General features: G+C 50.1%; 2 protein-coding genes across 5 annotated transcripts in view; one reads left to right on the top strand and one right to left on the bottom strand.

The window, feature by feature from the left end:
• Positions 1-15,505, top strand: part of LOC106506763 (short transmembrane mitochondrial protein 1) — a 74,330-nt gene that overhangs the window by 33,647 nt on the left and 25,178 nt on the right. For 2 of the 4 annotated variants that reach the window (XR_014833730.1, XR_014833729.1), the window contains 2 exons: positions 1,751-1,824; positions 2,958-8,304. The exons of the other annotated variants lie outside the window; for them this stretch is intronic. The gene's annotated coding sequence lies outside the window, so the exon portion shown is untranslated. Of the gene's footprint in view, positions 1-1,750; positions 1,825-2,957; positions 8,305-15,505 lie in introns of those variants that run through there. 4 annotated transcript variants of the gene reach the window in all.
• SLC13A4 (solute carrier family 13 member 4) overlaps positions 1-15,505 on the bottom strand; it is a 42,219-nt gene that overhangs the window by 4,248 nt on the left and 22,466 nt on the right. Inside the window, exons 5-14 of the mRNA XM_003134643.5 lie at positions 15,024-15,078; positions 12,496-12,535; positions 11,540-11,617; positions 9,103-9,287; positions 6,578-6,697; positions 5,427-5,528; positions 5,006-5,107; positions 4,193-4,290; positions 3,843-3,967; positions 587-748 (exon numbers count right to left, since the gene is read on the bottom strand). Of these exons, the coding sequence (XP_003134691.1) occupies positions 587-748; positions 3,843-3,967; positions 4,193-4,290; positions 5,006-5,107; positions 5,427-5,528; positions 6,578-6,697; positions 9,103-9,287; positions 11,540-11,617; positions 12,496-12,535; positions 15,024-15,078 (1,067 nt within the window). The remainder of the gene's footprint in view (positions 1-586; positions 749-3,842; positions 3,968-4,192; positions 4,291-5,005; positions 5,108-5,426; positions 5,529-6,577; positions 6,698-9,102; positions 9,288-11,539; positions 11,618-12,495; positions 12,536-15,023; positions 15,079-15,505) is intronic.

Raw genomic sequence — 15,505 nt, 5'->3', positions numbered from 1 at the left:
GAATAGGAAACTAAGGGTTTTACCGGTATGTTGTCCATTCTTATTTCCCTTCAGGGTTGCTCCTAAACTAAACCTAGTCTTTTGGGGAGTTCCTGTCGTGGCGCAGTGGTTAATGAATCCGACTAGGAACCATGAGGTTGCGGGTTCGATCCCTGGCCTCGCTCAGTGGGTTAACGATCCGGCGTTGCCGTGAGCTGAGGTGTAGGTTGCAGACGTGGCTCAGATCCCGAGTTGTTGTGGCTCTGGCGTAGGCTGGCGGCTACAGCTCCGATTGGACCCCTAGCCTGGGAACCTCCATATGCCGCGGGAGTGGCCCAAGAAATAGCAAAAAAGACAAAAAAAAAAAAAAAAAAAAAGCTAGTCTTTTGGGAAAGGGTTTCTAGAGTTCTTGCTGTTATTATCTATTTACTTATCAGTGACTATTTGAAAGACTTCATTTTTCAAACTGGGGCTGGAGCGCCAGTCAGTGAAGGCTGTGGCCATGACCAGAAGAGAGAGCATGGCTGTGGAACTGCCCCTGGGCCTGGCCTGCCACTCTGTTCCTGGGGCAGCCTGTCTGGACATCTGGGAGCTCTGCTCTACTCACCAAGCTGCACAGGATGGGCAGGAAGATGGTGATGGTGGCTGGATTGCTCACAAACTCTGTGACGATGGACACCAGGATGCATGCCAGCAGGGTGACGGCCCACGGTGGCAGGCTGCTCAGAGACAACATCTGGTACCCAATCCACGTGGAGAGACCAGAGGTCTGCAGGGAGACGGGGTGATGCAGTCAGAAGAAAGGAGAAGTGCGCTCCCAATGGGATTCTTAGCTCCAGGTCAGGGATGGTGGGGGGCCGGAAGGGACCACCAGGAGCCATCTAATTTGCCTCCTTATTTTCAGATACACTGGACCCATGGGCATTCCTGATTCTGATGATTAGGTCTTTTTTTGTAGCCCAGCAAATTTTTTTTTTTTTCATGATTGTACAGCATTCAGTCTTGGAATCTCCTGGTCAGTTGTTGTCTCAGGGCATGGAGGCCCCCCCCCCCCCAATTCCTGGCAACCTTCTCAGCGCTGTGATGACGTGGCAGGGGTTGGAGATCAGCCCCTTACCTTCAAACTGGTTACTCTTTCTCCAGCCTCTGACCCTCTCGCCATGCAATCAACAAGGCCCTTTACACAGGGTGCCAAGTATAATCCCTAATTCTGCTTTGAAATCTACTTATTTTATCACCTCTGAACGAGAAAACATTATCAGTGTCTTTGGATAGTGACTCGTCCTTTAATTTTAGGGGTATGAGTGTGCAGGGCTGAAGTTGGAAGTTTTACATGAGTAATGAAGGGGAGAGGGATCACAGGTCTGTCTCCATTCAGAGGAGAAGGTGCCACCTTATTGGCCTAGAAAACAGTCATTCATTCTCAGCCTGTCTTAGATTTAAGTCTCATCATGGCTGACGTCAAGATCCACGCTTGCCCATACTTTTTGACCACATAAAGCCATGTTGCCATGCTTGAACCTTGCAATTAGTAACACTTAAACCTGTCTTCTCAAATAAATGAATATTCCCACTTGGAATAATTTATTTGGTTGGAAGATGTTCATCTGCCAATGACGAGGGCTCTCTCCTTCCCCTAAAAATGAAGGGCACAATTGAGGTTTTGTTCTTAGAAAACCCCAGGTTGCCACATGCCTTCTTTGGCTCTTCTCCCCTCCCTCCTCTCTCGTACATGGTTGACAGGCTTTGACTTTTCCTCTTTACCTTCCAGACTGCAAATGCAATAAAGAAGTGGGAGTAGGGCAGGAAGCAAGGTGACACATTCTATGTATGATTCCTCAAACTGTAAGTCCTACTCATGTTTTACTACCTTTCCTCTTTTGCAAGTTCATCAAAAGCTCATTTGATCTCCACAGCACCCTGGCCACTTGATGGCATGCTCATGGCCAAAGGACTTCAGAATTCTCTGATGTAGCCATTTTTACCTTGGAGCACTTTCTTTTGTATCAACCGACTGAGAGCTGTAAACCCAGTACGTGGGGCCCGCGTCAATTAATGGTTGGTGCAGAGGCTTGAGCCCTACAGGAACTCTGCACCTACTATCTCTTGTCACACATTAACCCTTGCTTACTGGACAAAGACAGGAGAGGGAGAGCAGTTAGCTGAGTGGAAAGGGTATGTTTAAAAGAAATGGAGTTTTATTTTTCATGTTATCCAAGTAGTACTCATAAGTAAAGTGAAATAACTTAGTGGCAATTTTTTTTTTCAGAAAAACTAGTTTATGCTATAATTTGAAATAAACTGATACATTAAATTGCAAAGTAAGGAAAAGAAAACACGAAGGAAAGTTTACTTTTTTAAACCCTTGGATGAAAACATTTTTTTATTGTGTTTTCCTCCCTTATGTTAAGACTCTGAAATTATTTTGAATAAGAACCATATATATAGTACCTGAATTATCTTATTAAAGTTAGTAGAGTCAGTAGGTTTTACAGATGTACCAACTCTACATGCACATTTTGGTTAAAAAAAAAAAAGATCTTGCCAGCCTGGGCTCAGAGGCCAAAACTGGCCAAAACTGAAATTCAACGAAGCTAAGTATGATGGTGTGAACTTGGAGCTAAAAATACTGACAGCATATATACAGGATTGGTTGAAGGACGTGAAGCTTAATGGTGGCTAACAGCGAAAAGAAGGACGGGTTTTAGTTGACTGCATATAAACAATGACATGAGTGCAGGGAAGGCTTGTAAAATCTACCATAGAAGTACAGGTTGGGGCTTGGGTAGACTGACCGCCCTGGACCAGGTCTGACCAAGGGCAGAGCAGGGTGAGTTCTAAGGAGAGAGACCAGCATGCTAAGAGGTCTCTACTCCCCTGAGGAATGGTGAAAGCAACCAGGGAGTTCTCTACTTGGGGGACAAAATGATCTATGGGGACCTAATCACTGCCTTTATTGTTTCAATAATTATCACTAGGAGAGGGGTCCCGAGAAGAAAGCCAGAACAAAGAGTGGAAGACATCCAGAAGGGCTGAGCTGAAAGTAAAGACCAGCTACTCTTCGTTATCTCCGCAGGGCTTGCTGTCCCTGGGGTGTTCGAGCTCAGGGGTCACGCAGGGAAAGATCTCTGAGTGGGAGACGGGACCCGGCGTCTTCCGCCGTAACTTCCAAGGGGAGGATTCTGTGACCTTGTGAATGGTGTAGATATAAATGATGTTTGGGCCCACAGTGGCCATCAGAAGTGAGCCAAGTTTAGAATGGGTTGACGTATAGAGACGGTAGAGGGAGAAAACAGAACCTTCTCCTGACTGATGCTTAGGCTGGTTTACTTCAGGAAAGGTTTAACAGTCCAGGAAAATCATTTTTTCCCACCAGCCCCCTTTAAAAGATCTCATCCCAGATCCTCCCAATCAGGAAATCGGGAGGCATTTACGTCAGCTTTTAGCATACATTCTCCATATGCAATGCATATGGACTGGCGGAGGACATTTTGCTGTGGGTCAAGGTGGGGCACCTCTGAGCCCTTGCGGACACACCTGTCACCGCTGTCAAAACCCCAGAGGGAGATGGCTGCAAAATCCAGTACATGTTTTGCTTATAGCAGCGTGGGCCCATAAATGAGGTGTGAATGACTGTGCCATGACCAGGGCACAGCCGGTCTGTACCTCTGTTCCTAGTAGTGCCAGCTTAGAGGCTCAGCATGGGACAGGATGTCTATTCCTGGTTGTACTGGCTCCCTTTCCAGTGAGTTGGGACTTTTCGCCTCTCAGTGCCTGTACATTCCCCTCCCAGGGCCATCATGACTCATCAGGTAAAGCTGCTGGAAAAATATTTGGCCCAGTAAAACAGACTCAAGGGTTACCTTGCTGCCAGAAGCCAGAGCATAGCCTCCTCCCACCAGGATGACAATCTCCCAAGGCATGGTCTTCTGGAAGTCCTTCCATGTGATGATGGGCTCCATCCCCGGGGAGGGCTCCTGGTCCTCCCCTGGATCACAGGTAGACAGGGAGGTAGAGCCGGATGAACACTAGTGGGGGTGATTTGTGGAGCTCGGGGCCTCGTGGAGGCACCAGGTGATTTGGGAGGATGCTCTGCTACTCGGGGGCGGGGGGGGGGCAGGCAGGAGGGCTTGGGTATTTTACCTGACAGTTCTGACTTGGACCATATTTGACCAGAGCCCGCCCCCAAGTTCTTCCTTTGAACTCCTCTCACCATCATTCTTTTTCCTGAAACAAGGCTTCTTTGCTGGAATCAGAAAGAGGAGGAAGCCAAGGAAGATGGAGACTGTAGCGTCGGTGCAATAGCCCTTCCTGGCAAAGAGATGAGCAGAGCTGGGGAGGAGGGTTGGGAAGCCCCGGGGGTACCATCCTGTCTGGACACAGTGCCTCTCTTCAGACCTTGTCTAGAGGGAATGTCAACCTTCTTTCTTGCCAGTTGCTGCCGTGCTGTTCAGCAGTGGATTTGGTGAGCAATGGTTAATGTCCGGAGGCAGGGCCTGGCTGGGGTAGCTGTCCTAGTGTGAATTTGTGGGCCTATTAGGAGGAGTGACCCGGAATTGTTTAGATAAAGGAGAATAGAAAAGGATGCCCCTCTCTCCTGAGAGGGTCACAAGCTGGCACTGAGAGCTTGTGGCCGGTGGCCCTGGTCCTGGCGCATAGGGGTGGGGCTAGAGCTTGTGTTTGCCTCTCCTTACACCGCCTCGACCCCGTGGCCCAGTCTTTATAGGCGGTGTTTTACTTTACAAACATTGTCTTCTTTAACCCTCATAAAAACTGGGGTTCCCAGAGCTTAAATAATAAGACCAAGGTCATGTGGCCGATACATGGCAGCTCTGATCCCAAACTCAGACTCCAGAGACTATTCTTCCTGACTCCACATGGCGGCTTCCCCAAAAAAGAGGTCTTTCAAGGGAACAAGGTGCTCCCTGGGCTCATGACTGTACCTGAGAGTCCAGGAGGGGAGCCAGGTGAGTTCTCTTTGAAGAGTTTGGGTGAAGAGGTTGTTCTCAGAGATGCTATTACTTACTTTTCAAAGAAGGAGTCCCAGCCGGGGACAAAGCCAGGCTCCCGAGTAAACCACAGCACTGTCATCAGGATGAAGAAAAATCCAGTCACCATTTCAGGGTAACTATAAAATAAAACAGAAAGACCCACTCTGGGACCTGGGGCATCTCCGCTGGCTCTGGCCCTTCGCTTTGGGATGCGTCTGTACTCGGAGCTCCAGCACCAGAGAGGAGAGCACAGTTACTGCTTAATCACTTGGACCTTCCCCCGGAAAGGGAAGGGCAGCCCCCAGAGTCGGGGGCATCTCCGAATGCCTGGATTTAGAGTTGAGGAGAACTCCCCCCCTACTCAAGGGATGGCTGAGAACAAGGCTGCTTCTGTGGGCACGTGACCTGCTGAGCTTTCTCCTGGGGAAGGAAAGTGGAGGAAGAGCTGATTCCCACCTAACGGCTCCCAGCTTTTCATATTCCTGTTGGATCCGCTTCTCTGATAACTCTTCCCTTTTGGTCTTCTTCTTCTTGCTTAGAGAGCAGGTCTCTTTAAAACTGAGAAGGGAGAATGGGCAGAAGAATAAAGGAAGCACACTTCTGAGGCCCGGTGAGATCAAGTCTCAAGCAAATACAGATACTACAGGTTTGCTGCGATCACTCTTCTCCCTCCCACCCACCCCACCTATCCTACAACTTGATCTGCCAAGTTACACAGCCTCTGGGGATTTCTCTGGTGTATCAGTGTGAAGTCACGTCTCATGGGCTTGTCTGAGTGTATTTATGTGGGATTGCTTCTGTACGCTTGTCCTTTACATAAGCGAGAATTGATGTGATGTGGCATATCTGTAGATGCTTATATATTGGTGTGTGTGTGTCTCTGTCTAGAGACAAGGCTTGTCCGGGGTAAAAGTGGATGCTACTTCTCAGTTAGCTAACTGGAGGCATAGATGTATACAGCTGTCATTGATTTGACAGTAGTCTATGAGTTATTTTTTAAAAAGTCAGCTCAGAGAACATTCCCTGAGCAATGGGAATGTTGGGTTCATGGACTAAAAGCAAAAATTCTTATATATCTTCCTTTACGTATTTGGAGTAAGTGTATGGTAATGGAAAAAAGGCTCGCTGAGCAGGTTAATAGTAGAAATAAGATTGCAAGAGGCATGTCTGATATTTTGAAGGGTATGAGCATATTTCACACACTTATTAAGTATAAATCAGTCATGTCTATAAAATGAAGCCAAAGGAACTTCTGCTTAAAGTCATTTCTCTAGAAATTAGTTCAGATGACTCTGTATGCTTTGAGAGAAATGAAACTACCTTAAACACTCCACAATTTGGACTTTTTATGACTCCTGCACTTCCTCTAACCAATTGGTTGAAATGAAGAACATGTCACCGTAGAGCTCGCAGTGTGGACTCTGTGTATGTTCAGTGTCTGGAACAGGTGATGCCTGACTCATGTAGGCACTGCGTCCTCCTCAGGGCATCCTCTGTGGTTAGGTGGCAGCTCCCTGGAGTGGCGTCCTCCAGGGCATGGGCCATGTCCATGTCCCTGGATGGACAGGAGAGGCTTAGCGCCTCATGGGCAGGGGCCCGGGACTCACTTGCAGCCCAGGAACAGCCAGTGCATCCAGAACCAGCTGACCACCAGCATGATGAGGGAGATGGGGAAGCTGAAGAGGAACCAGGTGCCAAAGTTGACCACGTCTGCACCTGGATACTGGCTGGAGGGAAAGAGCCAGGTCAGCGATTAGAAAAAGGTGGCTTTCCATGTGCTGATTTGGGGGTAATAAGCTAAACGCTCCTTAAGAAGACATACAGCAGAGCTAATGACAGAGATAATGATATAAATATGGTTAAACATTATCTAGAATTCATTTGACAGCTGCAACTGAACCCAATCAAGACTTATGAAATGAGCTAAAATTTATATCACTGAAACAACCAAAATTTGTATCACTGAGGCATATGTACTTTCCACCCAGGAAAATCACTTCCAGAACTGTTTGTTTTTACTTTACATAAGGATTCTGATAACTTTACTCCTCTGGTTTTCAAGACAGAGAACAGAGACTAGGGGAGGCAATCTGATAAACTTTGTTTATAAAATCAGCGAAGGCAGGTGAGTTCTGATTGGCATGCGTTTCGATGTTAACTGTTCCCACAGGGGAACCATGAGTTGCAATCCCCAAATCCACTGCTGTCTTGGGGGCCAAGGAGGTTATCCAGAGGACTTCTCGTCCCCAGATCCCAGGCATGGTTTCCTGGCTGGCTGGACCACATGGGAGCCATGACTTGAGCCTGAACAAGGCCTGTGGACCCTTTTTGTTGAGGCTGGGCATAGAACTTGTCAGAGGTGGGAAGAGACGGCGCCCCTCTTTTCACAATAGGCTCTTCATGGAAATGGAGAGAAGGGCCAAGAACAGGATCCCCCACCCCACCCCCAAAGAGAACACCAGATGTTGAATCTCTCTTGTCACAGGGACATCTACTTCTTTTGCACTGTGGCCTGGTCATGGACTTGGTTTTACTAACATCTGTGTGCCTCTAACATCCGTGTTATGACGGCTTGTGCCCTCCCTGAAGGCCAGGGTGGGTCACTGACAGTGGGCATTGGGAAGGGCTCTTGGAGACAGAAGGATACCCGAGGGTATAAATCCCTCAGTGAGTCTGTGGCTGTCCTGGGCTAGCAGATGTGAAGTCTGTTGCGTCATCTCTTCCCTGTACCCAGAAGCCCAGGCCCTGCTCCTGGACCCAGGAAAAGGGATGGACTTTTAGAATCAATTAAATAATAGACTTCTATGATTTAATGCCAAGGCCTAATAGGATTTATAGAATTTTTAGAAGTGAGACTGTATATGCTGAAAGTGATTCTTAAACACAGCCGGAATCAACTCTGGGGGTGGTCTGTTCACCAGTGCCAAGAAAAACAGCCTGGTGGCCTTTTCAGACCAGTGGGGATCCAGGGAGCCCACCTTCCTAGAATCCTGATTGTCCAGGTAAATCACAATTAGGGTTAAAGACCATTTTACCACGCAGGAAATAGAGTAAAGGAATATGAATTTGCTCAGTTGCAAAGTGAGCCAGAAATTAAAGAGAAGAAATTCAGGGCCTGGACAGAGTACTGTGGTGTGAGGAGCTCAGATCCTGGGCAGTTAGGTCTTAAACTTTGCTTGGGTCTTCGTCCCTCCCCCCTCCCTCCCTCTTTCCTTTCTTCTCTCCTTCCCTTTTGAGCTGAGATGAAAGATGTGTGTCTCTTGCTGTGGATGATGAGGTTTTTTTTTTTTTCTTTACAAAAAAAAATTTTAAATTAAAGTAGAGTTGATTTACAGTGTTCTGTCAATTTCTGCTATACAGCAAAGTAGCCCACACAGTCATTTTCTTCACTCCCTGCCCTGGATCCCATCCTGTCCTGTTTTCTTAGTGACTTCACTCTATCGGTCATCCCCTCTCTCCCAAGTCAGTAATTATCCCCCCATCGGGATCATTCCTAGCAGCATTTAAATGTCTTCCCTCTTAAAACCCCCTTCTTGATCCTACTTCGCCCTCCTTTAGTCATCACCCCCATCTCTCCTTCCCTTCACAGCCATCTCTCCTTTTCCTCGTCTCCATCTTATTCCCCAACCTACGGACATTTCTTTCCAATCACTTGACCACATTGCTCTGATCTAGGTCACCAGGAAATTCTTCAAAGGCTCCCCGCAGCCTTCTGGATGAAGTCCAAGGTCCTTCGCCGGCCTCGTGAGGCTCCCTGTGACCTGCGCATCGACCTCCCTGGCCTCCTTTTGCCCTGTGTTCTTTCGGGAGCTCCATTCTCTTGCTCTGAGCCCTCCTGCACTGTTTCCTTGGTCTGGAAGCTCTCCCTTCATGTGGTTTACTCCGGCCCGTGTCCCAGGTCTTCCCTTTCATTGTCACCTCTTTGGGGAGGGGTTTCCTCTCCACTGGCTGGGCTGCTCCTGCAGAATCCCGCCCTTCCCATCCCATTCAACTGCAGTGACTCGACCGTCTCTTTCCCCTCTTGGTACAGAAACTGTTCTGGTTCCATCTTCCGGTATCCTCAGCACCTAGTTCTGTTCCTGACACACAGTGGGTGATTCGCCAGCATGTACTGACCGAGCGAGTGGCTTACTTGTTGAAGTGTTCCAGGAAGATGAGGCTGGTGGAGGTGCCGATGATGGTGGTCAGGCCCCCGATGGTGGCAGCGTAGGAGATGCTCAGGGAGAGGCACTTGCAGATCATTTGGTCGTGCTGGGACTTGTATTTCTTTTTGAGTTCCTGGTTCCTGGGGCGGGGGGTCGGTACTGGTGGCTTTTCCTAGCAAAGGAAAATCAGTGAATTTCTCCGACCCAGCTTGAACCGTCTGGCGCACAAAGCCTGAAAAGCAGGGGCACCGTTGTGCCGTGGAAAATTTTGAGCTTGGGTGTCAGAAAGACAGATCCCAGGAGTTCCCGCTGTGGCTCAGCAGGTTAAGAACCTGGCATAGTGTCTGTGAGGATGTGGGTTCAATCCCTGGCCTCGATCAGTGGGTTAGGGATCTGGCATTGCCACGAGCTGTGGTGTAGGTTGTACACACGGCTCGGATCCTGTGTTGCTGTGTCTGTGGCCGGCAGCTGAAGCTCCAGTTCGACCTCTAGCCTGGGAACCTCCGTATGCTGTGGTTCGGCCCTTAAAAAAAAAAAAGAGAGAGACAGATCCCAGTTCCAGTTCTGCTACCCTTTACATTTGAGCAGCCTCATCCAAGCTGCAGTTTCTTCTGTAAAATGAGGAAATCATATTTTCTTTGCCAAACTGTTGTGAAGAGGAAATGGAAAGACCTTGGAACACTTGCTGGCATTTGACAAATGGTAAGCTATTGTTATTATTTTTGTTGTTAGGAATATTGACAACACGTTCTGGTTTTTACTTGAATTTCAGTAAAACAGACTGCTCTCCACTTTGTGTTTAAATACCAAATAGAAAATGGTTGCTCTACATGGAGTTAGAACACAGTCCTGGTTGGGAGATGACTAAAAAATATGCCTTGCAGCACAGAAAGAGTCTACTTTGATTGGGTGGAGAGTGAAAAAGTGTGATTCTCTCCTCTCTCTTCCTCAGTCTTTTTTCCCTTCTTGTGAACTGGCTTTTCCTCCCCACTTTCCCCTTCCTCGTTGCATACAGGCCTTGCCATGGGCCTCTCAGGCCCTGCATGGTCCACGTGATGGTCTTTCAGGGTCAGGAGTTGCTGACCGCTGATCTCAACTGTGGACTAAAAAAGAAAGTAAGTGCCCCTCTGTCCTGCCAGGCCTGGCCTGCAATCGTGAGGCACTAGGCGTAGCTGGGTGCAGATGTCTGCCGGCCAGCTCATAGGAAAAGCAAGGCCACACTTCTCCAAGCCCGTAAGCACTGCCCCGTCTTCCTGGGAGGGCCCGGGGAGAGGCTAAGCGCCTCCACATCCTCCTGAACGAGTCATCGGCAAGAGCTGGAGGGGCCTCTAGATTCTCTGGCCGGGTGGTTCTCCATGATCCTTTCTCCCAATGAAAGCGCACATGGCCCCTCCAACAGAAAAGCAGAAATGAGCATTTAATGGCCACACTTCTGTTTTTTAACTGAAAGTATCCACATAGGGTCCAAAAGACTTGGATTGGAATTGAGGCGCTCCTCTCACTAGCTCTAGGGCCTTGGGTACAAAATTTCATCTCCCTGCGTCTCTGTAAAAATAGAAATCAAAATTGCTACCTTACTGAGGCAAGACTAGAGAGCAGACGCTCAGCTCAGGTGTTGAATAACGATGGCATTTATTTATGATGACATGGATGTTATATAACAGATGATTCTGATGAACGCAGAACATTGAAATCAAGGGTTATAAGTGATCCTTGCAATTTTACACCAGCTTCAACGTCTGTTTTATGTCTGCATTTTGTTTCGGTGATATAGTACTAGGAAAATAAGGTCACAGAAAAGCGGTAGCCTTAAAAATCTCAGGATACTTGAGAAGTTCCCGTCATGGCTCAGTGGTTAACGAACCTGACTAGCATCCTCGAGGATGCAGGTTCGATCCCTGGCCTTGCTTAGTGGGTTAAGGATCTTGTGTTGCCATGAGCCGTGGTGTAAGTTGCAGATGCAGCTCGGATCTGGTATGGCTGTGGCTGTGGCATAGGCTGGCAGCTGTAGCTCTGATTGTACCCCTAACCTGGGAACCTCCATATCCTGCAGGTGTGGCCCTAAAAAGCAAAAAAAAACAAAAACAAAAACCCAAAAAACAGAAAAACCCCTCAGGATATTTGAATAAAATATTTGCAGTGCTCCTGAAGCACCTTTGGGGAATAGTTTGAACAGCTCTGATCTAGACCAAGCTCGGTCTTTACAGCTGAAGAAACGAGCTCAGATAGTGGAATGACTTGCCGAAGTCAGCAGTGAGTGAGCTGTCTTATCTCCGAGGCGCATGCAGGCCAGACACACATGTGGACGGAGAGGGCCTGTGACAGCTCGCTAGCCTGACGCCCTCACAGCCCCCTGAGCGGGGCCCCCTGGGCAACTGAAGGCACGTGATGTGGAAACACGACCAGGAGGTGCAGTTGCATTACCTGGGGCGGGTGCCGCTTCTGGTCCTGGTGGTTTGCCGTTTTGACGGGGCTGGTGACGGTGGGCACACCATTCAGGTTCTGTCGGGACAAAGACCGTCACAGTATCAAAAGGAGGATGTGGGGGCCTGGTGAAGCCACCTGATCGTCCCGGGGGCACCCACTCCTCTGCCCTCTGGGACCCGGAGACCAGAGCCAGGGAGAGCATGCGGTGGAGAGCCCCCCACAGTGCCTGCCTCCTCCTCAAGGTTCCCGTCCGGCTGGGGCCAAGCACCGGATTTGAAGAGGTTTTTGAAACTTGGCAGAGCACAGCCCTGTCCTTATAGGAGAACTTGGCTTTCTAGAACTTTGTTAGCTAATGAAAAACACTTCATTTTTCTTTAACATAAAGAAAAACAAAATTGCACCACAACCAAGTCCACAGTTGAGATTGATCACAGCCCATCTGTTGGGAATGCTGTTAAGAAGAGAAGGGGAATGCCCTTTGCGGCTCAGTGGTTAACAAACCCGATAACTCTGATTCGACCCCTAGCCTGGGAACTTCCATATGCCAAGGATGCGGCCCTAAAAGGCAAAAAGCAAAAAAAAAAAGAGAGAGAGGTAAAACCAGCTCTGGGGGAAGGGCGAGGCCAAGGAGCTGCGTGCAGGCCATCTTCGAGTTCCCCTGCGCACATGCCCCTTTTGTAACAAGATTTCTATAATGAATCCCTCCTCAAAGGAGCCCTAGGCTGAGTCTGTGGCTCCTGGGTGTCTGTCTGGCTGAATCTGGGTTTCTGTGAGGGGAGGTTAACTGCGCTTTGTAAAAACTACACCCAGCACTCAGGGCGAGGCCTTGGCGGCCAGGATCAGGTGACCCCCTCTGCCCTCACATCTGTGAAGGCTGCCGGGCATCTCTGTCCCCCAGTTACCTTGAGGGTCTTTCATGGATCTCAAAGTACCGCAGAAACCCAAGGCCATACCTTGTTCATCATCAGAGAACTGAAGTCTGCATTCGACGTGCTGCAGGAAAACAAAGAAGTGGGAAAAACAACAGTGGCCCCAACTTGCTGAGATGGGACTTCTCCCCACATCAGCTTTGATGTAGGTGGCCCTGCTAGACTCTGGTGTTCTAGGCCACAAAAATCAATCTCACCCTCGTCATCCTTGCCTTCCCTGGTAAGGATCCATGGGGACAGGGCCAGGGCCTCTCCTCTGCCCCCGAGACTCAGGGTTCAGCTCTCATGGGGCTTATTAGGTGCCAAGCAGTCACGTATGGACTTCAGTCCTCACAGCAGATCCATGGGGCAGGTACCATGACGTGTGTTTACAGAGTGGGAAGCGAGGGCCCCGGGTGATGAGTGGTCATGCCAGAGAGGAACCTATCTGTCTGTCTGGAGAGCCTGCACCCTGGCCCTGGTCTCACTGGCTGACTTGGCCGTGATCTAAGAGAAAGGTAAAATGCTTTTCTGAGGCCACAGGAGCACAGAGGGCCAGGACCACACAGGGCAAAAGGCAGGTGAGAGCAAGCAGATGGGGGTGAACTTCTCATTGGCAGCTGCAGTCAGAGGGTGGCAGCCAGCACATGCGCCAAGCCCCTCCCGCCCCTACTGGTCCCAAGCCTTTGCCTTGGATGGGGAGGAAGGTGGGGATCTTACTGCCAGCATTGCTGACCTATCCGAGCACTAAAGGCATGTTGTGGTTTGTTGTAGTTCTGAGGACAGTGGGTGCTGGGAGGCAGAGGACCACACGTGCAAGCCATGGGGTCTTGGGGCATCACCCACTGCCAGGCTCTGTCAGGGAAGGACAAGGGGTTGATGGGAGCTCAGAGGGCAGCCTTCTTTGGAGAGAGTCCGTAGCCTGGGTGCAGCAGGGAGTTGGGATGTTTCCCGTCCCTCCTTCCCAGCTTGGGGGAGGGGCCTGCAAGGAGCCCTTCAGACAGCCTGGGTGGTGCTGGCCAAGAGAGAGGCCTGCCACCCTCCCCCTGCAGAGCCAAGCGGCCTCCCCTGAGGGCCCAGGGACAACTCAAGCTTTAGCTTTGGAGTGCGGGGACATGCATTTCCATCCTGAAAGGAACAGAGGCAAGTGGCCGGTGGGCACTGTCCAGGAGACCAGAATGAGGAGGAATGGCCCACCGCATCGGGAGCAGCCTGTGAGCTCAGTGGCCAAGGCCTTGCCGGGGGCCCACCTTGCAAAGGTTTTGCCCAAGGAACAGAGGCAACCCCAGGGTAAAGAGGCTGTGGGGAGTGAGCCACCAGAGCACCGATCTTGGGGCGCAAGCAGGCATCCAAGAGCCCCTCACAGCCATCAGGCTTTGTAAGTGGCCTCCAGGGGACCCTCTGAAGACCCTGGAGATGAATGCCCGACACACGAAAGAGCGCGGGCCTGAATCTCAGGGCACTGGCCACACTCTCCCTCCTGCCCCTTTGTCTTTCCTGCTCCTGCAGCCTTTTCCCTGACCCTGGCGAGGTTGGAAGTGACAGACAGAGTTGGTGAGGGGAGAGGCAGGTGGAGGGAGAGTGAGGGAAAGTCACTGTCTCCCCTGCTTGCTTTTACCTCTTATTCTGTGGACCTGGGCTGAAGGGGGTGGGTGTGAGCATGAGAGGAGGCAGGGAGAAGCTTTGGATGAGAGATTGCAGTTCTGATACGAGTCTGGACCAGGTTGCTGAATATCGGAAAATGAGATGGTTCTAATATCTGAAAGGAGGCCAAAGAGCTGTGGATTTGCCTGAGAGCAGCGAGGGTCGGAAGGGAAACCCAGGCTCTTATGAGGGGGACGGTGGTGAGAGGGGCACAGAGCTGATGGCTCTTCTGTGCTGATACCACCACACAGCGCCAGTTTCACTCAGCATGAGTTCTCCCTTTTTTAAGGACCAGGGCAGATTACAAAACTGAGCTCTGGTACAAATCCATCTTTCAGAATGAGCTTTTCATCACAGTATTCCTTGAAGACCATATTTTGATATTGAATCTCCAAAAGACCTGTTATTTGAGTGTTTGAGATGATATTTCTCCTTTTCCAAAAGCTACTGCTTTTCCTCATCTCGTGGCTGTCCCCACTGTCCTCTAGTCCCCTACCTGCCACTGAGTTTTCCTTTGGCATCTCTAACCAGACCATACCTAGTAAGACCACATCTAATATCTAAAAAATACTTCGTGACTCTCTAAGAATCTCCAGTGTCGTCTAATAGGCGAGCATGTTTCATTAATAGATTAGCTATATTACTCTCCCAAGAGAGACATCAATGTAGATGAAATTCTACTTGGTAGATGTGTGGCTCAGCCATGTACTCCCCCAGACCCCGTGAGGCTTCTTCTCTCTTCTCAGCACCGCAATACCCTGTACTTAAGGGAGTCACCCTCAAGATTTTGGTAAGTGGCTCCTGGGCGTAGGGGGGGAAATCGGGGCAGGAGAGGTAGCTGCATGGTACATGCGAGCTTGGCCCATACAGCTGTTTATGGGCTCCTTCCTGACCCCCGGATGGGCCAGGGAGGAGGGCATCATACTCACTCTTCATTCACAAAGATGAGTTCCAGAGAGGGTTGGCTGTTGTTCGCCTTGAGACCTACAGTAGCAAAAGGAAAGCGGACAGTGAGATGTGGAGGCTGGACCCGACTCAGAAGGGCAAGGGCAAGGGCTCCGGGCCAGGCCGGGGCTGGATGGGGAAACAAGGGCATGGAGGCTCCTGCCGGGGCCGGGTGCATGGTCATGCCTCTGGCCTCTGCTCTGAAGGCTTGGTAGGACTCACAGACGCCTGGGGGCCTGGGTCTTGTGATCCTGGAGCATTTGTGGGGGAAGGAGCAGTGGTGGCTGCTGTAAGCAGGGCAGGAAGGAGGAGCTGGGGATGGGGGGGGTCACAGGCAAGCTTCGGGTCACAAGGGCTGGTGTGGGATGTGGGGGGAGAGGAAGCAGCAGAAGGTGAGGGAGGGACGCAGGGGAGGGGGCGTGGGTGCCAAGCTGGGCAGCATCAGGGGAGGGAAGAGGAGAAGGGG

The sequence above is a fragment of the Sus scrofa genome, chromosome 18 (genome assembly GCF_054392235.1).
Source record: "Sus scrofa isolate SSC_HxYL_T2T_F1_AM1 chromosome 18, Sscrofa_HxYL_maternal_Yorkshire_Landrace_v2.0, whole genome shotgun sequence".
Lineage (NCBI taxonomy): Eukaryota > Metazoa > Chordata > Mammalia > Artiodactyla > Suidae > Sus > Sus scrofa.
The sequence above is the reverse complement of the archived record's forward strand: the minus strand, read 5'-3'. Positions and strand labels throughout refer to the sequence as shown.